Source organism: Pinus tabuliformis, chromosome 1_2, assembly GCF_031772625.1.
Source record: "Pinus tabuliformis cultivar Carrire ecotype Pingquan chromosome 1_2, CPIR1, whole genome shotgun sequence".
NCBI lineage: Eukaryota > Viridiplantae > Streptophyta > Pinopsida > Pinales > Pinaceae > Pinus > Pinus tabuliformis.
In genome coordinates, this window is record NC_142298.1 from 516,650,346 (window position 1) to 516,677,529 (window position 27,184).

The 27,184-nt window shown below is 37.8% G+C and overlaps 1 protein-coding gene across 8 annotated transcripts; it reads left to right on the plus strand.

Moving 5' to 3' along the window:
• The first annotated feature begins 19,533 nt into the window (after positions 1–19,533).
• On the plus strand, positions 19,534–25,147 carry LOC149206596 (B2 protein-like). 8 transcript variants are annotated; one of them, XR_016252579.1, is made up of 8 exons: positions 19,539–19,684; positions 19,860–19,938; positions 20,039–20,662; positions 23,890–23,990; positions 24,086–24,169; positions 24,415–24,525; positions 24,661–24,769; positions 24,874–25,147. XR_016252579.1 is itself a non-coding variant. In XM_089395485.1 (7 exons), the coding sequence occupies exons 3-7, from the start codon at positions 20,170–20,172 to the stop codon at positions 24,700–24,702; spliced, it is 831 nt and encodes a 276-aa protein (XP_089251611.1). In that variant the 5' UTR covers positions 19,539–19,684; positions 19,860–19,998; positions 20,119–20,169; the 3' UTR covers positions 24,703–25,147. The 8 variants fall into 8 exon arrangements, 7 of the variants coding, with proteins under 7 accessions (XP_089251613.1, XP_089251611.1, XP_089251607.1 ...); XM_089395485.1 differs by having other exon boundaries at positions 19,860–19,998; positions 20,119–20,662; positions 24,661–25,147; XM_089395481.1 differs by having other exon boundaries at positions 24,661–25,147.
• Positions 25,148–27,184: the final 2,037 nt, after the last annotated feature.

The window sequence follows — 27,184 nt, forward strand, 5'->3', positions numbered from 1 at the left end:
TTTATATTCATATTTATCTCTTATCTCATTGGTTGTTCATTTACAGATCTTATTGGACAATGCCTAAAATTTTGTGTTTGCATATATTACATTCATATTAGGTTGTCAGTTTTCTTTCCAGCTTCGTATGCTAGTGGTCCTAGGATGAATAGGAAGAATTAGTGAACTTGTTCACTAAAAAAACAAACAAATCATCCTCACGCTTGGATTTGGATACGATATTGAAGCTCTCTTTCTTCACATGTCCTGATGGGGCTTTCTTGTTATACGCATGTGCAGAGAAACATATGGCTACATTTTGCATGCTTCCCTGAGCCTTTCACTTTGTACAACACTTTATTCTCCTCCATGTATCCCAACATAGTAACTTTGTGCATCTTTCTATTTATATCCACCGTTTTAACACCTGCTTATTATTCTCACAGTAACAAAACAAAAGTTTATTATAGTCATCAAAAACATAGATTAGGTTTATAAGTTTTTTTTTTTTTTTTTGTAAGCTTGGCAGTAACTTTCTATAGATCATATTTAAGGAAAGTTACAAAAAATATATCCGGTGGCCTCGACCTGCCGGAAGGAAACCAGGTCCGTTGGCCACCGATCAACTTCATAATCCATCGAAAACATAAAAAGTTTGAGAATATCTATCCAAGCTTTATAGGTTGTCATATCTATCACCCATCTATATGTACTATTGATAATGTAAATGCTGAATTTAGGCTTCTGTGATCCATATCAAGTTTTACAAGAAGATTTTTCGGTGTAAATCACATTGGGATGCTTTTGTCGACGTGTTTCGAACCAACGAGTGTGGTTCATCATCAGGACAAGTTGACGAACCAAATCTTGGCTACAAGTTAAATAGAAGAGCAGATCATCCACCAACTGTATTAGATCAGGAAACGACTATATTGGACTGGGAAACTAGACTTTCTAACGATTATATTTGACTGGGAAACGACTAACTGGACAGGACCACGGGATAGGGGTAGGAAAAATAAAATTAGTTAATTAGTAAGTTAGTTACATATATTAAATTAATAGGAATTAATTAATTACCGAAAGGACTTATATTTTAAATAAATAATCGGTAAAATTAACTTAAGTTAGTTTTATAACTATTAACATATATAAATGAAGTAATGTATTTAATTAATATGAAAAAGGGTTAGTATTAAATTTATCTCACAAACTATATAACTAAATATTTAATATTATATTAAAGTTAAAAAGTTGTGTAATTAAACAATTAATTATCAAATATGAAATAAAAGGGCTAATATTATCTAATTAAATAGTTAATTGTGAGTTAGTTATGTTATAGTTAATATCATAACTTGTTAATTAAAACTATTAAATTAAATATAAGCTAATATTACATTTATGTAAAGGTATATAATTAAATAATTAGTATTATATTGAAGTTATATAATAAATATTTAGTTAAATAATTGTATATCTATTATCAAGTATGTATTTAACTAATATGAATCGAGAGGGCTAATATTATATAATTAAATACTATAACAAATTAATAGTTTGTATAACCTATTAATAAAAACTATTAAATTAAGTATAAACTTAAACCATTAAGTCATAAACTAAAACTATCTAATTAAATATAAAATTTAAGTCATTAATAATATATAATAAGGGTATTTCCTTAAAAGGATAACTAATTAGGTTAGATAAATCATGGACCTTCTAATAAATATTAGGAAGAGGATATGAGGCAAATACCTTAAGAATGATCAAAACAATGAGGAGCTAATGAGAAACAAAATAGTTTGTTTTTAATTGGTTAGTTAATTAAAAACAGTTCTCATCTTTCATCAATATTTATGTAAAGAAAATTTTAATAAGAGGGATTTTCATTCAAGAAGGACTTTACATAGAAGAACACCCTAGGGAGCAGGGGCTGCTAGGAAGAGAGGGCAGGGATCCAACAACTGCTAATTTTCCAACCATCATCTCTATTGAGATTGTTCGGCCTTTTTTCAATCTCAATGACTTCCCTAAATTTCCAGTGATGAAATTGCGCAACCTTAGCAATAACACGGGCCTCCTCAATACATACATGATGTTTTGTCTTCTCAACATGTTCTGCTAGGGCGGAAGACCAGGTCCTCCCATGTTTTAAGTCGACTGAGTGCTCATTAATCTTTTGATTAATAGAATGACTAGTATCACCAACATAGGGGGTCCCACTGGAACAGGGAATAACATAGACACCTTTCATATCCTTGGGCTCGACCAGGTCCTTTACCGACCGGAGGGAGCTACGGATGGTGTTAAGGGGTCTAAAGGTAGAGGGAACATTATGCTTCCTTTGAATCCTTTGAATCTTATCAGTGGTCCCTTGGATGAAAGGGAGATAAACCCCATAGACTCGATCTGTAGGGTCTTTCTTGACCAATGACTTATTGTTGGCTTTAAGGACAACTTTCTGACCAAGGAGATGAAAGTTGTCTATGTTATTCCCAGTTCCTGTGGGACCCCCTATGTTGGTGAGACTGGTCGTTCTATTAATCAGAGGATTAATGAGCACTCAGCCGACTTAAAACATGGGAGGACCCGGTCTTCTGCCCTAGCAGAACATGTTGAGAAGACAAAACATCATGTATGTATTGAGGAGGCCTGTGTTATTGCTAAGGTTGCACAATTTCATCACCGGAAATTTAGGGAAGCCATTGAGATTGAAAAAAGGCCGAACAATCTCAATAGAGATGATGGCTGGAAAATTAGCAGTTGTTGGATCCCTGCCCTCTCTTCCTAGCCACCCCTGCTCCCTGGGGTGTTCTTTTATGTAAAGTCCTTCTTGAATGAAAATCCCTCTTATTAAAATTTTCTTTACCTAAATATTGATGAAAAGATGAGAACTGTTTTTAATTAACTAACCAATTTAAAACAAACTATTTTGTTTCTCATTAGCGCCTCATTGTTTTGATCATTCTTAAGGTTTTTGCCTCATATCCTCTTCCTAATATGTATTAGAAGGTCCATGATTTATCTAACCTAATTAGTTATCCTTTTAATGAAATACCCTTATTATATATCATTGTTGACCTAAATTTTATATTTAATTAGATAATTTTAGTTTATGACTTAATGATTTAAGTTTATACTTAATTTAATAGTTTTTAGTAATAGGTTATACCAATTATTAATTTGTTATAGTATTTAATTATATAATATAGCCCTTTGGATTCATATTAATTAAATACATACTTGATAATAGATATACAACTATTTAACTAAATATTTATTATATAACCTCAATATAATACTAATTATTTAATTATATACTTTTACATAAATGTAATATTAGCTTATATGTAATTTAATATTTTTTATTAACAGCCCGGATGCGGGTGACTCGCCAGAGGATTAACGTGATGGGACAGGGGTGGAGCGATCTTGAATGCCACCTGCCCGCCCTGTACAGCGAAGATTATAGCCGGACGACGGATGATCCTTGGCATTTGGGTATCGCAGCGTTTAACGACTTCACTGCAGGCGACTTTGATACTACCAACCTGTCCTTCGTCTTGATTTTCACCTCCGCACGCTCTGATCTGCTCTGGACCTCAGCTCTCTTGAATGCCATAGTAATGGCGGGTGCAATTCAAGGCAGGAATGAGGGTAATAAATCTAGCCTCCGCCATGGGATCGCTCTGGAGCCTCTTATGTCTTGTTGGTCGGGGTATGGCCTGGTGGATGCTGGCTCTGATAGACCTGCGGTGCTGCCTCCGCCAGTTCCCTGGATTTTCTCTAAGGCATCGGGCTCTCGTCTGGTTGAACGTTTGATTTGCCAGTGTTCTGCTACTGTAATTGTTTGGTCTTGTTCCCACAGTGCCGCTGTCGCTTTCGTAATGCCCCGTCGACGCCATAGGATGAGATGTCGCATAGGCACTCAAAGGCGGGTGCCCTCTAGCCCGACCTCCAGTTCTCCCTCCCTCTCCAGTGATTTCACTTCTGGCCATTACCCTCGCACTCGCAGTGGGAGAGGGCGTCTTCATCTGCCCAACCATTACCCTGAGCCCTGTCCTCCAGACTCCTCGTCCTCGCCCTCTTTCGGCTCTGCGATTTTCACTTTCAATTGCTCCCTGAATCATCCCAGGATTACTGCTCATGTTTCGGTGTTCTTTCTCGAGGAAGCCCAGGAGGTGGGAGAGTCCAGCTCTCATCAGGAGGGTCCTAGTTTGGTCTCTGTGCAGGCTGTGGAGGTTCCAGCGAGCAATGCTATTGACATGGTGATGGAGCCAGCAGCCCAAGGTCCGTCTGAGAATGATGCTGCTCGTGCTCAGGATCCGCCTGACTTCGGCTGGTGCAGAATCGTGGAAGAGCTTCCTGATGCTTAGTTCTTTCTCTGCTGCTTTGTTTCAGGTCATGCGGCCCATTATAGAGGGCAAATTTTTGTCACTGCTGATAATTTTTGTTAATGCTGATAAGCTAGGGTTCAAATGCAAGTTTTTTGGAATATCTGTAAGCTCTGTAATGTCCAGAAGGTCATCTTTGGTTCCCCTGTGTAGGATTGGATTATAAGGTCTCGTCCAAATTCTCTGTCTTGGGCAATTTTTTCTGTTTCTATCTGCCTCTCCTTCTGGGCAGTTGCTTTAGACTTCGGTCATGATGTAATTGTACCCCTTTAATGTGAATAGATTAGCTTTATTTAGAAAGAAAAAAAAATAGTTTTTATTAACAGGGTATGATATTAACTATAACATAACTAACTCACAATTAACTATTTAATTAGATAATATTAGCCCTTTTATTTCATGTTTGATAATTAATTGTTTAATTACACAACTTTTTAACTGTAATATAATATTAAATATTTAATTATATAGTTTGTGATATAAATTTAATACTAACCCTTTTTCATATTAACTAAATACATTACTTCATTTATATATGGTAATAGTTATGAAACTAACTTAAGTTAATTTTACCAATTATTTATTTAAAATATAAGTCCTTTCGGTAGTTAATTAATTCCTATTAATTTAAAATATGTAACTAACTTACTATGTTAACTAATTTTATTTTTCCTACCCCTATCCCATGGTCCTGTATAGTTAGTCGTTTCCCAGTCAAATATAGCTGTTAGAAAGTCTAGTTGCCCAGTCCAATATAGTCGTTCCCTGATCTAATACAATTGGTGGATGATCTGCTCTTCTATTTAACTTGTAGCTAGGATCTGGTTCTTCAACTTGTCCCGACGATGAACCACACTCGTTGGTTCGAAACGTGTCGACAAAAGTATCCCAATGTGATTTACGTCGAAAAATCTTCTCATAAAAATGTAAATTCTATCTGACCAGATCATAAAAAACAACAAAATTATCAAAAACTTTAAGAAATTTCATGACTTCTCAGTCAATCATTAGACGATTTTATCAGGGCTGGGTCCTTTGCACTCAACCCTGGCATTTCATTTTGCTGCAGACTTTGTAGCAGTTTTTCCATGCAGCCAAGGTGGACATTCTGATGGTACTGTTGCATGTCATGTACTGCATGTAATTCCCGTTGAATATCCTTTGGGTTTGTCGGGGGCCATCCATGTTCTAGTTTTCCAACATAGATCTTTCCAGTAAGCTCTTCATTACCCAATAAAGTTGGACTGTCTGTTTGAACATAGTCAACCTTTCGCATGTATGTCCAGGGTCCATTACCAAAGGTTCCCAGTCCTCTGCTGGAATCGGTTCTGCAGTCACCTTGGTGTTCAATTCCACATCCCATGCCAAGATGACAGACTTCACTTGTGCCAAGGATCCAACACTGTAAGCATGCATGAGATTTTGCATGTTCTCCTCTCCTGTTTTCCTTCCTTTTTTACGTTGGGGCTTGTTAGACGAAGCCATCGATATTTTCCCTTTCCTGTTGTTCTGGCTGCTACACGACGACGACCTCGCTTCCCCACACTTGCCTCTGCCTTCACCATCTTGTTGTAGACTGGGTCACCCAATGATTGTGGTACCTCCCAAGCCCTCACCGAAGCGAGAGCAAGTTATGCTGGAGCTAGAGGAATATGCAGTTTAGGAAGACCTGAAATGGTAGTGTACACAGAGGGTTCAATAAACTCTTTGGCTTCCAAATTCCATATACATGTTTTTCCTTCCATCCCTTTCCTATGGGAGACCATTATGGTTCCCCATTTCCTGTTTCGAGGAATGAGAACACAAAGAACCCTGACACCCTCGGCCTTTGCCTTTGGGCTGACAAAAGACCCAACCATCTCCATTTCTTTCAAATGACACAGATGCCTTACTCCTCTCAGACTCTCTAACCGACTCTAGGCTCGACCACGCCTCTAACTCCATGAATTAAATGAGGCCTTCTCAGAATTTACAGATTAGACGCTCAATGATGACCCCAATTGACTCCATGAATTAAACAAGGCTTTCTCAGAACTTATCGACCAGATGCTCGGTGATGACCCCAATTCCCCAGACATGCCCCTTCGGTTCGGGAGAATTTCATAAGATGTCTGTGTCCCCAACCAACCCCATGCCCATCCGGGCCTCAGACGCCTAGAACTACATGACTCCTTGACATAATTTACAAACAAATTCCTAAATGCATGCCCCGACTCCCCATACATGCCCATTTGGGCCAACAAATTTCCATAAAAGATTGAAATCGACATTCCATACGCTAACGAAGACAAACTTAACCCGATCCAATTAATCCATGCACTATCATCACCAGACCCTGTCATTCCGGCTTCGAGCCTTGCTGCAGTATCACCATTTCATGAACTAGGAAGGCCAGTGAAACATACCATACCAGTTACCTAGCTGTGTCGTCGTGCCTTTGCTATCACCCTGGGTTCTCTGCCGCTGGCGTAGGTCTCCAGTCCCTTGAGCTGCCTTCACCACCTTACCACATCACCTGAGGTGAAACCACAATGTTTGCATGCAGAATGCCAAGTTTACCACCATACTTACCACTTGTAAATCTCGTTTTACCACGCCCGAGGTCCTCCTTGCCACTTGGTTATGGATCGTCAGACCCTTAATTTCCTGGAGCATGTGGTCGTGTTGGGTGGGCCGCCCACTTGCCCTGCTCCACTCTTTTTTAAACATTACAACGATCCACGTGGGGGTCTCGCATCCCATCACACCCCAATCGGGGGAGATTAGGTTTATAAGTTAGCATAGTTTTATTTTGGAATATATTGAAAAACTGCTCCACAACTAAGTCAAATAGTTAACTTGGTCGATGTCAATTCAATTCCAAAAAAAATTACAATCTAGATAAAGATGGAAAATTCAAATGTAATATTTAACATACTAAAAAAAGGTTTGCAATAATAATTTAAATTTAAAGTAATTAATGTGAAAATAATCCAAATTCAAATCATAGAATGACAAATCAACAATACAATACTTGTTATACGTATCTTTTATACATATATATAAATAATAAATATACATATGTATCTTTTACTTCTATATAATCCTCTCAATATTTTTATCCACTAATACAACTAATAAAATAACCATATATTCAGTCACTAACAAATTATTTACAAGGTATTTTAGAATACTATAATAAAGTATTTAGATTAAAGAGAGTATAAATTTATCATGAAACTCTTAGGTTAAACATGTTAATGAAATCACCCTTTAACTTAATGATGAGAAGAGGTTATGGTGGATGAATTCATATTTCAACAAATACAGTTAACAACAAAGTTGTTCATACCTACAAACAATGCATAATTACAAGTAACAAAATACTTCAATTTACCAATCAGTAGAACCTAAATTGAGAGGATTTAAACCTTAACACTAACTTGAATTCAATATTTTACTTTAGTTTAGTTATATTTAAATTAAGCAGTAGGGACTAGCTACTATGTAGCACTTGTTATTTATTGTGCCAAGATGTTTTTTACAACTCAATATGGAGGAGATGTTGTCACCTTAATGTTACATTAAAAAATTTGCATCTTTATTATTATGCCGAAATGTTTTTCAGAACCCAATATGGGGAGAGATGTTTTTAAGTTATCAAGTGTGCTGCTATTCAACCAAGGGATTGTACTTTTTTATTTCCTGTGAAATATCAAAAGTATGTTTTATCTTTGAAAAAATATCCAATATGGAGGGAGATGTTTATTGATTTTTGTCGGTTGGGTAGGTACTTCTAGCTTTGTGTCTTGACTAGAAGGACCTTGTTTTTCCTTTTTAGGAGCTTTCATGTGACATGCATGTGAGTTGCATGTGACATGCAAAGTGTGCAAGTGAGTTACATGCGACATGAAAAGTGCACAAGTGAGTTACATGCATGGGGATGAGTTGCATGTGACATGCATGAGACATGCCTTTAATGCAAGCTAAATTGATGACTGGTACTTTAGTTAAAGTAAAGAAAGCTAAAGATAATAAATTTAAATAAAGTTAAGTAATTTATCTTTAATTATCTTAACCAGCTAATTTTGGCCATCGATCTTAGCTTAGAAAAGTTATAGATTGAGCCTTGATCTGAAATGGGGCACTTAGGCTTCTTGTCTAACTTACAAGAACCTCTCCATTTCCAAAGCTTTAAATATTCCCAAGTCTTAATGATTAACCCATGCGGAATTAAATATGTGCTTGAAAATATGGGTGTATGCTTATGTTGGTCTTAAACTATTCAGGTGCTATAAATTGATGTGCTGAAACTGATATATAAATACATATAACAGTAAATAATGCAAACAATAAACAATCACACAGAAACAACAATTTAATTAGGAGTTCACCCACAAATCTTGGGCTACATCTCCATGAGCTCTAGTCAACTCAACTAGGCTCTCTGGGATTATGGTATAAGTCCTTTTTACAATCTCTTGGCTCAACTCCTGTTGTTTTACACAGAAACAGTGGGTTCAGACACCATTTGATCCCCTGGCTCTTGAAGCTCTGGCTCTTGGCTTTGGCTCTTAGCTCTTGGTTCTGGCTCTTGGCTCTAACTCTGGCTCTTCGGCTCTGGCTCTAGCTCTTGCTCTTCGGCTCTGGCTCCTTTCTGCTCTCTATCAGTTTACAGCCCTCTTGGCTTTTCACTTGACTTCCAAGTGACTCCCTCGGCTGCTCTTTTTGCTTCTTCGTTGCCTCCTTCGCCTTAGCTTCCTTCTTTGGCTTCACTTTCAAAAAAAAACCCCAACAACAACCTCAACAACCAACAACCTCCTATGTTTCTGGCATTCATGGCTTTTAAGCCAAATCGGCGCTGCCTGTTCATTTTCCCTTTCGGGCTCTCTGTCTTCCAGCCTTTGTCCGCTCAAATCCCCTCTCTGAGCATTAGCAATCATTGCTAAATGCCCTCGGGGATAGTGGCCACCTGTGTTGTAACGGAATGGAACCATCGGCGCTTGAAATCCTTAGAAACAATCATTTTCTATTAACACAGAGAAACACTGCAAAAACACGGAAAATCCTCCAAAACATTGTTCATCGGATTTGAAATATTATGAATCCGCTTTATAACTCCTATCGGGTCCGCCTTTGTAGCGATATCACATCTCCACTGTTGATTTGGGAGATCCAGATCCAACGGTTGTGGTCTATTTCGGGCGTCCCTTCTGTACGGAGGTTAACTGCCCAATGAGGGTGGTTTTCTCTCTCCTCGGCCTAGACATGTGGTAGCCAATGTATGGGCTTGGGCGGAGCCCAGCCCAGACCACTTACCGCTTTGTTCATCCCGAAATCCCACTTGTTTCATGGATTTCTTTTGCATTTAAAAATACAATAAAATACTGAAAAATCCCTGAAAATGGCTTTGGGCGGATTTGAAATATTATACATTTTCATTCCCAAACCCTTTTGGGTCCACTTTTCATCGCATCAACGCTTCCCTTTGTATTTTGTTTAATAAACGAAATACACGGAAATACATTAAAAATGTTGTTTGACGGATCTGAAATATTATGAAATCGCGTTTATATTTAAATCGGGTCCGGCTAATCGCATCGCGCATATATATATGTCTATCGCTGCTTCTCTGTGTAGCTCAAATTGCGATCCGCTGATCTGATCATCGGCGATCGGCAATCGACAGATCCAGGTCCCGATATTGCATCTATGTCTGCCTCCGATCCAATCGATCGGATCAGTGGATCGGAGTTTCCTTTGCCTTCCCATAAATCTGGCCCTTGCCCTTTTTCCAATGTGATTTCCTTTTTAAGGGTTTTTTGCCATTTTTAGGGGTTTTTGCCTCTTTTTTCAAAGAAACTGGGCATCTTCTGCATGCGATAACTTCTGCATCCTAAGTCCATTTTAGCCCATTCAAGTTGCAGTAGATTCAGAAGGAAAAGATCTCTGCAATGGGGCTATTTCCAGGAACTTCCTTGGACTTTCATTTTTCCTCTGTGAGGACCACTTAGACTTAGGAGTCTATCCAAAATCCATTTTGGATCACGCCTTCCCACTAAAGGAACTTTTGGTCTCCAAAAGACTGATATACTGATCCGAACAGTAAATGAGAGTGACTCACCCCCTTCTTTCAGCCTCCCTACAGTTGCCTTTGCATAGTGCCTCTGAACCAAAGTTTTTGACCACTTCCCTTCTTGGATGGGCTGGTCTTCCTGGAAAGAACTGTCTTCCTCCTTGCCTTCCTGCAGAACTCTTGTTGAAATGGTCATAGAAGGTAGTTTGAACTTCTTTGCCTTGATCATTGATCCAAGGTGGCTCAAACAAATGTGAAGTTCATCTGCTCCACAAAACTTTCATTTATACTTGTTTGAAAAGCTGTCAACAACCACTGTTAACAACAACAGAAACACAGACAACAATTGGATGGTCTAACTCCTACTTCAACAAAAAAAAAACAGATTTCACATCTTGTGAACACCTCCCTGTCTTACATCTGCATACAAATGGTAGACTAGATAACAAGCCCATAAAACATGCCTTTAAACAAATGACCCTTCAAGTCAAGCATGTAGAAAAAGACCATTAGGACTCTCTTTCAATAGATGAAATACTTCATTATTATTCTCCATCTTGGAGATCAAGTCAACTTTTCCCAAGTCAACATTGCAACACAAGAAATCAACCCTACAAGTTAATTATACATACATGTTCAAAACAAGGAAAACGTCAACATACCTGTGTCCATGCACATCATGCTCATGCATCCATTTCATCCTTCAACTTTCACTGAAGTACACTGTACTTTCGAAGCTGAAATGAAATGTAATGTTGCAGCAACAAAGTGAGTCTCCTACTCAACCTTTTTCCATTCACCTTCTTGGTAGAACCTGCAACTTGCATCTCATTAACAAGGAAATGCAAATAGATGCTTCAATAGTCATGCAACCTTAATTGGATAAGAACTCTAGCCATTTCTCACCAATCCAAAGGTACTACCTTTGTCTACACATCAACATCATCATGTGAATCATCCTGAGACACATCATCCATGGAATCTTCCTTTCCATTTCTGCCATATTCTCTTTCCACTTTCTTCAACTTTGGTGGAAGCATTGCTAGATTCAAAGCCCAACATTTTGCAGCAAGATGTCCTTGCTTATGGCAGTAAGTGCACTGCATGTGCATCCTCTTGACAACATGTTTAGCCTTCTCCAACAGACCTTTGGCTTCTTGCTTCTTTTCCTTCAAAAGTTTCCTGTATGTGGCCATTCTCTTCCAACATCTAGAAACATTATGGTTATCCAACCCACAAAAGGAACATGCAATTCTTTTCCCATACATATGTGGAAATTTATCATGCTTTGCACAATCAAAAGGAAAATGTTTAGAACTAGATTTATACCTTTCTCTTTCACCTTTATTGCCTTCATGAGGAGGTGAATCAAATGAAGAAGTGGCTGCTTTTGGAACACTGTCAATCTCTTCAAGGCTGTTAGAGTCTCCCCAACTCCCTGGTTCAAGTGTGTGCTTCTGAACAGTTGTATCCTGCAAATGATGTTTCAAGCTATTGCATTCCTCCTAAATACAATCTTCACACTCGGTACTGCAACTTCTTCTTGGAGCTGTTTCAATGGCCTTCATGGCAACTTTGGAACTTTCTCCATAAGCTTGTCCATAGCCAAGACCCAAATACTTAGGCCTTTCCTCAATCATTATTGGCTCAACAATACCTTGTGCATGTCTACCCAAACATTTTCCTTCATAGCCCATCTTGGACATTAGCTTGGAACCTATGCCTTTAGTATGTTTTTCAAGAACCAATATAAGCATTCTCAGAAGAATTTGAAGACAAATTTGAATGGTTTACCTCTTCTTCATGCTGATACTTGACCAAGGCTTCTTTGGCAACAAAGAGCTGTGACTCCAACTCATGCATCCTCTTCAGGTTCATATTTGCAATATGAAGTTGCCTCTCCATTTCCTGCAATCTATCAGCAAGCAATTGCTTCTCTTCCTTCATGGAATTCAGCTGCTTTCTAAGCGTGCTACTCTTCCTTCCATCCTCATACATTTCTGTCACCATATCCGTCATGGTGGACAATTCTTGCTTCATGTCTTCATCAAAGAATCTTGTGAACAGAGCAGAATTGAGGACCCGCTTGTAGAAGTTGTCATTATGCCAATGAACAAAAAAACTTCAACAAGATAAATAAAGAGCTTATTCAACAACCTTTTGCAACAAACCTCTTGTGCTCCAAGGATTGCCTTGAGGTCCTTTGGGATAGAAGAATGCCTTCAGCCCTTCTCCCTATTTGTCCTTCCTGGACTGAGCTATCAGTAGCTTTCCCTTTACCTCTGCAAACTCAGAAAATAGTCAATCTGCCAACAAGCATACATCAATCAGACAATCAATCCTTGACTGCCCAAACACCTTTCAGACAAGCAATCTTTGCTCTGTCAATCAAACATTCTGATATAACCTTCTTAAAGGTGTGGTTAACCAAACTTAGGCTATGATACCACCTAATCTGAAATGGGACACTTAGGCTTCTTGTCTAACTTACAAGAACCTCTCCATTTCCAAAGCTTTAAATATTCCTGTCTTAATGATTAACCTGTGTGGAATTAAATATGTGCTTGAAAATATGGGTGTATGCTTATGTTGGTCTTAAACTGTTCAAGTGTTGTAAATTAATGTGCTAAAACTGAAATATAAATACATATAACAGTAAATAATGCAACAATAAACAATCACACAGAAACAACAATTTAATTATGAGTTCACCCACAAATCTTGGGCTACATCTCTGTGAGCTCTAGTCAACTCAACTAGGCTCTCTGGGATTATGGTATAAGTCCTTTTTACAAGCTCTTGGCTCAAATCCTGCTGTTCTACACAAAAACAGTGGGTTCAGACACCATTTGATCCCCTGGCTCTTGAAGCTCTGGCTCTGGCTCTTGGCTCTGGCTCTTGGCTCTTGGTTCTGGCTCTTGGCTCTGACTCTGGCTCTTCAGCTCTAGCTCTGGCTCTTACTCTTCGGCTCTGGCTCCTTTCTGCTCTCTATCAGTTTACAACCCTCTTGGCTTTTCACTTGACTTCCAAGTGACTCCCTCGGCTGCTCTTTTTGCTTCTGCGCTGCCTCCTTTGCCTTAGCTTCCTGCTTTGGCTTCACTTTCAGCAACAAAACCCCAACAACAACCTCAACAACCAACAACCTCCAATGATTCTGACATTCATGGCTTTTAAGCCAAATCGGCACTGCCTATTCATTTTCTCGTTCAGGCTCCTTGTCTTCCAGCCTTTGTCCGCTCAAATCCCCTCTCTGAGCGTTAGCAATCATTGCTAAACGCCCTCGGGGATAGTGGCCACTTGTGCTATAACAGAATGGACCCATCGGCGCTTGAAATCCTTAGAAACAGTCGTTTTCTGTTAACACAGAGAAACGCTGCAAAAACATAGAAAATCCTCCAAAACACTGTTCATCAGATTTGAAATATTATGAATCCGCTTTATAACTCCTATCGGGTCCGCCTTTGTAGCGATATCACATCTCCACCGTTGATCTGGGAGATCCAGATCCAATGGTTGTGGTCTATTTCGGGCGTCCCTTCCGTACGGAGGTTAACCGCCTGATGAGGGTGGTTTTCTCTCTCCTCGGCCTGGACACGTGGCAACCAATGTATGGGCTCAGGCGGAGCCTGGCCCAGACCACTTACCGCTTTGTTCCTCTCAAAATCCCACTTGTTTCGTGGATTTCTTTTGCATTTAAAAATACAGTAAAATACTGAAAAATCTCGTGAAAATGGCTTTGGGTGGATTTGAAATATTATACATTTTCATTCCCAAACCCTTTCGGGTCCACTTTTCATCACATTGGCACTCCCCTTTGTATTTCGTTTAATAAATGAAATACACGGAAATACATTAAAAATGTTGTTTGACAGATCTGAAATCTTATGAAATCGCGTTTATATTTCCATCGGGTCTGGCTAATTGCATCACGCATATATATATATATATATATATATATATATATATATATATATATATATATATATATATATATATATATATATATATATATATGTCTATCGCAGCTCCTTTGTGTAGCTCCGATTGCGATCCGCCGATCCGATCATCGGCGATCGGCAGATCCAGGTCCCAATATCGCATCTCTTTCTGCCTCCGATCCGATCGATCAAATCAACGGATCGGAGTTTCCTCCACCTTCGTGTAAATCCGGCCCTTGCCATTTTTTCGATTCGATTTCCCTTTTTAAGGGTTTTTTGCCATTTTTAGGGGTTTTCGCCTCTTTTTTCAAAGAAACTAGGCATCTTCTCCATGCGATAACTTCTGCATCCTAAGTGCATTCTAGCCCATTGAAGTTGCATTAGATTCAGAAAGAAAAGATCTCTGCAATGGGGCTATTTCCAGGAACTTCCTTGACTTTCATTTTTCCTCTGTGAGGACCACTTAGACTTAGGAGTCTATCCAAAATCCATTTTGGATCAAGCCTAAGGGTTGAGGTAAAGTCATAATAATGGCACTAGCTTTAAGAAGAGGAAGAGTGTGATACTCCGATGTGTTGGGTCTTAGGAAGGTGTAAGGAGCAACGAGGGAGACAAATCCAAATCAGCCAAGGAAGATCAAAGGACATATCTAAGACTTCAATGATCAGCTAGATAACTTTAGGTTTATTGTTGTATATCTAATTATTGAGTTAGGCCATTATCCCATGACGATCGCCCAAGTAAGTTCTGAGTTTTAATATTGATGAACTGACTTGTTGGGCAAAAATATGTTTATGATTATGTGATTTAGATCGTCATTGGCTTCTGCTACATTTTTGTGTTGGGAACTTTTTTCCCAAGGAAAAATCACAATTTTATTCATAATGAACAAAATTACATATTGTAGATGCTAGAAAGCATATGCGTAAAACAACAGATCCTGGTATCCAAGATCAATAACAACTCATCAAAGAGTTAACACAAGTCTACTCTTTTCTACCTTTCTTTTTTTCCACTTTCCGCCAACCACTAGAGTTGGGAGTGGAAGATACAATAGTCATTTGAGTCTCTTTTACATTTACAAGAATTTCTTTATCAGAATCTGAACTTTCTAATGCATGAATTCATTTGGTATCACTGACTTCTTTTTCAGATGGGATTTTTTCAATCTGCTGTTGTTGAACGAAAGGCAATGGAACTATTGAAGAGTTATGCTCAACATCACTCTTCTACATGGTTTCTAATCATTATTGTTTGAGGTGTTTATGGGGATTTTTGCATCCCCTGCTTCGACTTCCTAGGATTATGAAAACTGCCAACCTTTTGGCTTTGGAGCTTGTCGCTTTTTCCTTTTAGGGTATTTTTTTGCTTGAGGACACACATTTTGAAGATGACCGGTTTGTAAACATATATGACAACAAAAAGTCGTATTCTTATAATCAAGAGGCTAGGACCACTATAGATTGTTGTGAATCAGAGTAATGTTATCAGGTAAACCTTTACTAAGGTATACCTCTACACAGATTCTCGCAAAAGTGAAAAATTCCTTTTGAGACTCTATCTGCATCCATTTTTAGGAACTTCCCCAAATAATTCCCTATTCCTTCTAATACTTTGTGATGCCAAAAATGTAGGGGTAGGTTATGTAACCTGAACCACACTAGAATTTTGGAGGCCACCATGGTATTTGCATAAAATCTTGGAAACCAAGGTATCATGAATAGACCCATATTGCCCCAAAACCATGGTCCCTCATTTAATACATAATCCAAACCTTTTGCTATGTCAAACTTTACAATTAAAAAGCCCCTAGAACATAGGTGAATATCACAATTTTCTGTCAAAGTAGAGAAAATCCATTGATGTAAATTCTCCGATTTGGGCCAGAATCCATTGAATCTGCATATAACTGCTCTTGCATGGAAATCAAAGTAGAGTTCATTTACCTCGGGCAAGTTGATTGTCAATGCCGGCACCTGGTTCATCTGCTCCACAATATAGGGACCAAGAAGATTGGGGGATTGTTCTGCATTTTTTTGTGGATCTGTCTTCCCTTTAACTGCATCCTTGAAGGAAACTGGGCCTTTGGAACTAGATCCAGGACAACCTCCAAGAAGTCTCATGTTCAGGATGATGGTTGAATCAGGTACAATGCCATAGTCCTGCAACTTGTAGTCCTCTTGCAATGATTTCCCCACATAAATCAAATTTGGAGTCTTGCTGGAATACCCAACTATTCTTGAATCTTTTGCTTAAGAGCTTGTACCTGATCCCAGATCCAAACCCTCATACACATTGATTTCCCTCTCAATGTTTTAATAAAAATTTGGATCGAAACCCCTTCAAGCAGATATGGGGATTGGCATCCTAGATCCATCCACATATTGGTCTCAACTGGTAGATTTGAGGGTAAATTGGAAGCCTAAGAGAGTTTTACCGAATACTGGTAGAAGATGGAGTTGAGAGCCTCCTCGACATCAAATGCTCCAAAACTCCAATCCATGCAATTCCCCAAATCCAACAGATTGGACCAAACTCCAAGAGTTATTGATTTGATGAGATCCACAAAATCTGTGACTGGAAGATAGTCCAAGGTTTGTGACCATGATTTCTCACAAATCACATTTCTTTGACTACATTCAGGGCCCAAATGCGGCCAAATGATTATTCTCTAATGCTGCGAAAACCGTTGATCGGTCTCATCATGCCAAGTAAAGCAACGAAGGATGTTGCATATCAATTCTCCGTTTGCAGTTTCACGCTCTTCCTCATCTTTCCAACGAACCCGCCGGATCATGACCCCTGACCCTATGTTGGCGTCAGGAGCCGCCATTACTTTGTTAGGTTTGGTTGGTGACTGCTTCGACACTTCGTCTTCAACAGTAACAACTGTCACTGGCTCGACCTTTGGCGTTTTTTGCTTCGACTTAGCACACCCAGCTTCCTCCTTCTTCGGATTAGGGTTTGTTGTGACGAGCTTCTTGGCGAGGCGAGAATCCATGAAGACAACTCTAATGAAACTGAGTCATGCATAATCCTTTTGTGTTATGAACTTAGTTGTGTATTAATTCAATTATTAATTATTGGGAATTAAATATTGAGTGATGGGTTCAGGTAAATTAGAACATGGTATCATAGTGATGATACATCATCAATTCCCTACTTTGAATTTGGAAAAAAAAAAAGATTGGAGACCTATTCATGATACTTTTAATAAAAACATTAGACACATGAGGGAATTGATCATGTTAATAGATTTTTTTTTGTCAAGTTGTCTGATTTCTCTAGAGATTACATCAGACTTGACCTATGGCTTTAGAAACCATGACCGAGGGGCATCTAGGCCATCAAATCACTTGGGGATCACACCCGACCTAGGTCGCACCAACCCTTAACATGGCTGGATTTTTGCCCACAGAGTTTCAAAGTGGCGACCTTCGCATCACATAGTGACTTAACAATACACCCCATCAACATCTATTCTACGCCCCATGGGCCATGTTAATAGAAATTGAATGGATAGAAGATATGCATTTTACCCTGTAAAATATCATTTTGAATGACTCCACGTGCACAAATAACTATGTAGGAATCTCTATAACACATGGATTAATGCATATTATTTGGTTTCTACATGTATCTACACATATAAGAAAATAATTGTACATGCCTGCCCACAAGTTTGTGCATACATGCAAGCACCAAGGTCCATATTCTCTACCGAGAGTAGTCCTATGTCATCTTCTACAGGTTTCTACACATATGTTCACTGGCGCCAATGAACATTTCTATAACATGTTTCTATTATGCATTGAGATGATGATCAATTTCTACACATATCTTTTTTTAACTGGAAATAATATTTGTATTATATAATTCTGTGCCTCATTCGCAGCAAATACATCAGGCATTACAAAACTAAGTCATCAAAATTTTCCAATTTTTTTATCCTTTCCAATAGGAGTACATGATTTTCTTGAGGATAATAGAGATGAGCAACAAAAAAAGTGGTTTTGTAGTTGAATACTTTGCAAAACTGCCCCAACAAAACTCAAAATTTACAACAAATAGCCCTACTAGGATTTTTTTTAATAGACTTCGTTTGCCATTAGAGAATTATAGTAGGCTTGATTTGACCATTAATCTTTAATTCACCTATCTTTAACTTACACCCCTCATTAACTTACTTGTTTGCTTCTCTATTGAAGTCTCTTCAAACATGGAAATATGATTCAAATTAGATATCTTCCACAATTTCCCTAATTCTTTTCATGATGTTTTCTATAGATTTCTCCTTTGGGAAGGAGCCTTTAAAGAGATAATGTAGAATTGGGAGAGAATCTCCTATACCTGTATACCCTCCCCTTCCCGCCACTTTAATTAATTTCTACATATATGAATAAACATTTATTAAAATAATATTGGTAAGACATCCTTGTCTAGAAAGTCCATTTAGTAAAGACAATGTTTATAAACATATAATGAAGTGAATTTGGCTAGCAATAACTTTCAGCTCTTTTCCAAAACGGGACACTATAATACTTGAGTTTTTAATTAATATGTGATGCAACAACAACAAGTACAAAGTTTAATTGTCATTAAAAAAAAGTAAAGTAGTTTATAGTCTATTGGCTATTTCATAATTTTTTTTAGTTTATAGTATATTCGCTTTAAATAGTTGAAAGGTCTTTATTGATAAATAAAATATTTTATATATCAATTTCATGACTAAGACTTTAAATTTAAATATTTCCATTTGGTCTTTTATATATAAAAGTTTATATTCATCTGGTTTTATGAAAAGTTGAGAGATTATTCAATAGGTACACATTTTAACTTAAAATTTGTATTTCCAAAAACTTGGTTTTATAAAGGTTTAATAAATTTTAGATTTAATCTTTCTAAAAACTTTATAGATTTAAAATTAAGATACATTTAAACTAATGATAAACCATTAAGTTTATATCTGTATCACACTAAACTTTTAAAACTATAAAATAAATAAACATGTGAAATGGAACCCAAGTGAGAATATACCATTTTAATTTGAAAAACAGAATGCGAAAAAAGGATGCTGAGATTCTGTGATTTGAAAATTAATTCAAATTAAAACGATGTTATGGTATGTATGGGCATGGTATGGGTATGGCCATGGGCATGAAAGTTCCCTCTCATTTATCCACATGAAACCCTGGCATTTTATACTGACTGAAAGGAAAGGAGCTTAGAGCGCTTCAGGCTCTCAAATACTGAATCTCCATTAGTACCGGAAAGGTTTCTGCAGGAGGAAGTTGCAGATTTGGGTGAACCAGGTTTGTCTCAGAAACCATCAAGTTTCTTCTGTTGTTGCTTTAGCCCTATTGCCCTTTCTGTTTTTTTTTTTTTTTTTTTCCCTGTTATTTTTACATTTGCTTCTTCAAGTTCATAGCTTAAGGTCTCTGATCTCCTCAAAGTGATAAAAATTTCGTCTTTAATGTCGTTTTTCAGTCAAAAATCAGTTCAGCCAACACTAAAACTTGCGGCTTTCCATCAGATGTCCTAAAATTGGAGTTTGCACAGGATTTAAGTAATCACTGCTGCTTTGCTCCTATTTTAAAAAGTTTTCTTGTGGTTAGTAAACAATTATGTGAGTCAGTGTAGTAACACCTGCCTTTATCGGTTTTCAGGCTGTTTTGTTGTTTATTTAAAGGTTTCTGCAAGTGACATCCGAAGATTGAATTTTGGAATTTCTATATCGTAATTGCAGTGGCTGAAATCTGACTGTGGAGATTAAATCGGTTGAGTTAAGTTTTGGAAGATGGTGGACTCTTTCGCGTTCGGGCAGTTTGGGGAGGAGCTTCGGGGCCTGAGCTCAGAGGATCAGAATTGGACGCTGGCTGCCTCGAAGCTCGCTATCTTCGAACAAATGAGAGGAAAAAGTGACAGGATTAACAGTCTGGAGCCTAAAACTTTCTATTCAGAAGTGAAACAGAGAGGGGGGAAATTGAATGGGAAGCTTGAGGAAGTTAACGACAACCAATTTAACCTGATTTGGAAACCAGCCGAATCTGGCACCAAAGTTGGAATTATACACGGCGGTTATAACATAAGTCATGGCATTAATTATAACAACAACAACAGTAGCAACGGCAACAACTACAACAACAATAGCTACAACAACAATAGCTTCGAAAAGCGGTTCAAGACATTGCCATCCTCGGAAATGCTCCCTAGAAATGAGATCCTCGGTGGCTACATCTTTGTATGCAATAACGACACTATGCAAGAAGATCTCAAACGGCAGCTGTTTGGTGAGTCCCATCTGTCCCTCTTGTCATTATTTTCTTTGTTTCCAGTACTTAGCAATATGATAAAGCTGTTTCTTTTTTAGTTTATCAATGGTCGTTTGTTAACAAATTGGTCTATACCTTTGGTTTAGATACCATGACCAAGCGATATTTTTTCTGTCAAATATACTACACTTGCACCCGGCGTCGTCCTTTGAGACGCACTACATTCATGTGCTGTCAAGCTCGCTGGTACTTTGACCTAGTTTAGAATACTGTAGTTAACTCTGGTTCCTGGACCAGTGTTACTGTGAGCACACCCCCAGGGGCTGCTTCTCCTCCTCCCTCCCGGGAACCACGCTCTGAGTGGGAGTGTCCATGGAGCACTCTTTAGCATTCCTTGGGATGTTTCTGCCACTATGGGAGCACGGTGTTACCTTGGATGCTTCTGGGGCAGGGAGCGTGCTCCCCAGGTGCTCCATGCATCATTCCTGGACACTCCCCGGGCATTCCTTGGATGCTGTCCTTGGATACATTGATCCCATGACTGTTATTTTTGAGTAGTTTTGACCAAAAATAAAATGATAAAAAGCAAAGATAAAAAAAATATTTTATCTTTATCCCTGTACTTATATTTTTAACATTGTCATTAATGGTTTTAGGATGTTTGCGAGCGGTATGTTGTTTTGGTATGCTGTTTTTGAGAAGTTTTGACCAAAAGTAAAATGATAAAAAGCAAAGATAAAAAAAAAATATTATTTTTATCGCTGTACTTATATTTTTAACATTGTCATTAATTGTTCTAGGATGTTTGTGAGTGGTATATTAAAAGTAGAATTTTGTATCCTATTCAGAATTTAGCAGGCTTAACACTTTTTCAGAAATTCAGGATTGATGGGATTGCAGCATTTTCATTGGATTCTATCACATATGAGGTGTGTGATTGACATTTAATCCAGAGCACCAAGCCCTTTATGTACGCCAATGTTGGTGGCATTGATTGTTGAATAGTTGAACTCCCTTGTCATGGCCTTAGCAAAAATGTACCCTTCACTCAAAGCAAGTTTATTGATTAGGCATGTTAATTTTTTTACCACATTTTAAGGCTTGGATTAGGCAGGTTCAACAAAATTAGGTGGTGGTGTTTCATGTTCCTAGAGGATTGAAGTGGAGGCGAAGGCTAGACAAAAGGCCAAGGATGAAGGATGATACTAATGAAGAAGATCCCGATATAAGTAATGGTGGAACATTGCTTGTCATTTAAATGTTCTTGCTCGTTTATTTGTAATGATTTCTTTCAAAGTTCTAATATGATCATTAATATACAAAGAAAAGTTCTAATATAGTCATTAATATACTATGGATGACATTTCTAACTTCATAATAATGTAGTATTCATCTACAAGTAGTACAAATATGCATGTTTTCATATATTCTGCAGCTAGTTTGGTATTCTACATGTTTTATTAGAATATAAGTGCTCTCTCTATATATATTGTGTTTGTGTGTGCATGGATATGTGTGTGTATATGCATATATAGCTTGATTGGGCCTAATGATTAAGAACATGTGTTTTCTCCTAAGATGCCACACATTTAATTTCAAAGGAGTAGAGTATGTACGCCTCCGTAGACTTTAAGACTTAAATTGCTGCATGGAGGAGAGTCCTGTGTCCCACAAAAAGGGGATCTCATACACCGATTTGGTGGGTGTCTGGCTTGGCTGTGACCTTAAAATTAGGTTATATATATATAAATAATGCTCTTGAAGTGCTCTGGCATTCATGCTCCAGTTTTCACTTCTGCTCTGCTCTATGTTCTGGTGACCTTGTCCTGAACACCAGGCAACATGTCTTTGGGAGATTTTGAACCTGGGTCTGAGTATTGAAAGTGGCTTGATGTAATCACTGACCACAATCTGCTTGACGAAGTGATGAAGCTGGTTATTTCATGAGGTTGTGTTGAAACTTGAGATTTCTTTTTTTCATGCAAAAGTTAAAACAAACTACAGATAGTCCAGGTCAGTGAGGTCGCTGCTGAGATAAGTGAGCTGTGGCGGTTAAGTTAGATATTTTACAGCTTCGATTGCCTCAGATATCAATTTGTTTGAGTCCTGTTGTAATGTAGTAAGCAGATATTCTATACTTTTGATAGCCATGCAGCTATCTTATCGGAATGCTTTCTGAAGATGAACATGATGTATTGTTTTATTAGGCATAACATATTCCATTAGTGTTCTAGGCAAGGTGTGTTTTCTGATTTATGCTTTTTTGGCGGAAATTTCATTGTCCTTGCCCAAGTTTGGATTATTTATTTCTGATTTTGTAGATATATCTGTTCTTTTTTTTTTGCATTTTTCCAATCTTTCTGGGAATATGGTTGGATTTTCTGAAATGCGGGGAGTTTCATATTTCCTCATTTTGGGACTGCTGGTGGATAAATGGAGGCTACAAGTATTTTGTGCAAAATATGAGATTATGTGTTTCCTGGAGCTATAATTTTTCATTTAGCTGGAGACTCTATCTACGGGCGAGCATTTGTTTTGGTTTCTGGTTGAATTTTTGTTATCGTGTTCTGTCATTTTTGTGATTAATATAATGTACTCGTTTGTATGTGTTTTAAGCATCTTTCTTTTACCATTTGAGGTTTGGGTGGTGTGGATTTGCATATTTATTATTATTTTTTAATTTTGGTCGATGACTGTGACTGCACTAGAATAATAGCTGAGTGAATAATTTTGAATTTGGCCTAATTGGAGGGCAATATTAATACTGAGAGAGGTCCTATTCTGAATGATATAGGGCTTCCCTACGAAGGATCAATAGACAATTGTTGCTAGGTTCTCTCAGCCATCTGGCCAGGTGCTCCGTTGATCTTCTTTCAGTTGTAGTTACATGTTTATATCAGGACACGTTTAATATCATCATGTTACTATTTCACAACCTAGCGTGGCTCCAGTTCTTTGTTGACAAGTAATATCTGGTAACTGGTGGATTTGTTAATCAAAGTTTATTCATAGCTTTTTAAAGAGATGGATGGATGATATATACCTCGCCGGTAGCTTTCTATTTTCAAGTAAATAATTGGATCACTGATTTATACATTAAACATCTGGTAGTGTTCTACTTTCAGTTTTCAAGTAAATGATTGTAGTGCTATATGCTATTGAGCATATTTGTCTCTATTGACTGGTCTCCTTTCGCCATTTGTTTTTCTATCCATTTTAAGTTGCCATATTTTTCTTCCTCGCAGGTTTGCCTCAACGATATCGGGATTCTGTTCGTGCCATAACACCAGGTCTGCCACTCTTTTTGTATAATTATACAACCCATCAGTTGCATGGAATATATCAGGTTAACTCTTAAATCCTTGAAAGCATTTTCAAATGTCTGTGTCTGTAGCATAAGATGAAATTGCAGGTGATTTCTAATTCGAATTTGTAATTCAGGCCATCAGCTTTGGAGGATCCAATATTGATCCAACTGCTTGGGAAGACAAAAAATGCAAAGGTGAATCAAGGTTTCCAGCACAGGTGCATTTAACTGTTCCACACAACTTTGAGTCATGCTTGATAGATTCAGTGCTTTTTTGCAGCATCTACTTATACATGTTGAATGATATCTTCAACTGTATATCTCTCAACAGAAGCTGTTATTATTTTATGTGCTGTCCATTATATCTCGGGAGAGTATTCACTATTGAAATGCTATATTTCTCCAATTTTTTAACTTGCAAAGTGATCATGGTCCAAGCTACTAACATGAGTTGAAACTTCAGGTGAGGATTCGTGTTAAAAAGGTGTGCAAACCACTTGAAGAGGATGCTTTTAGGCCTATTTTGCATCATTATGATGGTCCCAAGTTCCGGCTACAGCTGTCTGTCCCAGAGGTACAAATTATAATATTAGCCAGTTTGGTCTGTCCATGGGACACACGAATTTGTGATTCAACCCATCAGTTAGCAGTTTATTATTTATGCTTATCACGTTATTTAAGAGTTGACGATTGTGTATTTATTTTGCAGACTTTGGCCTTGCTGGACCTGTTTGAGGAGAACAGCATATGAAGCATACATCCTAGGATAATTTTAGGATAGTTTCTTCCCATGTAGAGGGATTGGCTTGGATTGGCTGGTATATCTCAATCTTTTCAAGCCTAATCTCGAATGTTCAAACTTTTGCAGATGCTTTATGTGCAGTGCTGTCTAATGTCCAGGTTTCATGCTATTCCTCCGCAGATCTATGGTTTTGGCCATTGTTGGTCAATATTGCACAGGAGGGAAGTTAAGCCAATCAAACTTCCTTTTGCCAAGGGCAGAAGTGAAAATGTTGCAAGCTGCAACAATAAGAAAGCTTGTTTTGTATAATTGACATCCCTTGTTTTGAATTATTCAACAAGCAAGATTGGTGATGTATTTATCTGATTGTATCAGAAGGGGGATGCATGTGTTTGATATTTGTGGCATTTTCGTTTAATGTCAATTATGTTATAGAGTTCTTTTTGCATTTTTATTGTATTTTACTGGTTAAAATCTTTTATAATGATATGATGCATAAAAGGTGTTTTTACATCGATATGCAAGTCTATTTTGGAATAAAGGTTCTAGAAGTTTAATTTAGTTACCAATAATTATTAGGAGGATGGTAGGGATTTAACCTCCACAGAATATTCTAGAATATTCATTATAGTATACAGAATTCAAAAGTTGAAATTTATCTCCAAATGAAGCATTCTCCTTTTTACTCTTTTAATTAAATTGATTAATTAAAAAAGTCTCATATGAACAAGTGCCATATGAAGTGAGTTATGATTTTTTGGGCGTGTGGTATTGATAAGCCATGGTATTGGCCTAGGATATTGTAGCAAAGTTTATTTACAGATTAAGAATCTTCATAGTAAAGCAGGGTAAGTGTTTTGATGTTTATTATAAATTGATGCATTTTGGTGTTTACCAACCATTTAATTTATATGGTTGTGCTAATCTACTAATTTGTTGAATAGATTTGATTGCATGTTCTGTTTTATTAATATGTGAACAAGTAGTCAATGACGATCTTAAATATTTGTTAGAGCGGCCATGGACAAGAAAATACTTCACAGTTTCTATTGGATCTCAATTTGGATGTCTTATATGATTAAAAATTTTTTCACATTTGCAGAGGAGTTCCAATGAGTACGTGTAAATATACATAGTTGCAGAAAAGATCAATTTTTAGTCACCATATAGATTAAATGGCTGAAATCTATGAGAACACCATTTGCTTATGAAATTGAATTTTGTTCAGTTATTTGTCTGCAGTAAATTTATCCGCACTACATGGTGACAGGTGTAAATTTATGTGATCTTACCTTGTGTATTTGATGTTTATAGCATACATTCAGCGATTTCTTATCTAATTTTGTCTCACAATAAAAATCTTAATGAGTTTATGATGCACCAGGTAGCAGCTCAATAAGCATCTACGAGGGCTTTCACAATAAAAATCTTAATGAGTTTATGATGCACACCAGGTAGCAGCTCGATAGGCATATACAAGGGCTTTGTTTCTGTGGAAACATTGCAACTTTTTTGGTGGTGAAATCTTTAAGCTCATCTCCCACTTCGAGCAAACCTTGAAGTCAGTCATCACAAGCCAAGGAGGGTGGTCTCAATGGCCTTTGGATGTCAACTTTAGTACGGTAGTGTCTGAAAAGCAGTCACATAGCGAACTAGCCAGGATTTCAGAAATATTCAGCAGGATCAATAACGGAAAGACTAAATTTAACGTGGCCTACGAAATGCAGAGTGGCAGCCATTTGAAGATGGCGGGAAACTCGAGAATCATTTTGGAACTAGAAGTGTTGATGAACTATGCAAAGAAGATATTCTAGGGCGGACAGTGGCTCAATGGAGCAGGCAGGTAAAGTAACCCGGACTTCACATCTACAAAAGACGCACTTGCTCATGCCCCACTGTGGATTGAGTAGCATCTGGCCCATCTTCAATTATTAACAGAGAACATCATTAGTATCAGAGAGGCGCCCTTAGGGGAGTGCGTGATGTCAGCAAATGACACCAAAGAAAAAAGAAGGCTTACCACCTACCTAGACCCAACAAGAGCCTTGGCAGAGAAATTGAAATTACAGTGCATGGACTTCACGTCGGCATAGGAGATTGATTACGATAGCCTTACCTTTAAATATTGAATCTGTCATGAATATTGGCAGCAAACACCCAACACACCTAAGATCTACCTACAATCTGAATTCAGGCCAGCCTTGACGGGTCTTGGGTTGGGTGAAAGGCAGAGAGCTAATGGGCCTCCCAGGTGGCAGCTGACCGGTTATCTACGACTGTCCGAAGGTCTAGAGAAAAGCGAAGCGATTGTGGAGGTTGATCCTGATTGATTTGAGAGGAAAAACTCAATGATTGATTTGAGAGGAAAAACTGAATGATTGATTTGAAGAAGTTGGGAGAAAATGAAACACAACCTCCAACCAAAGAGAAATAAATTCAAAATCTTGAAAACAAAGGATAACCTAGAAGATTATGGAAAAATACAGCGGGG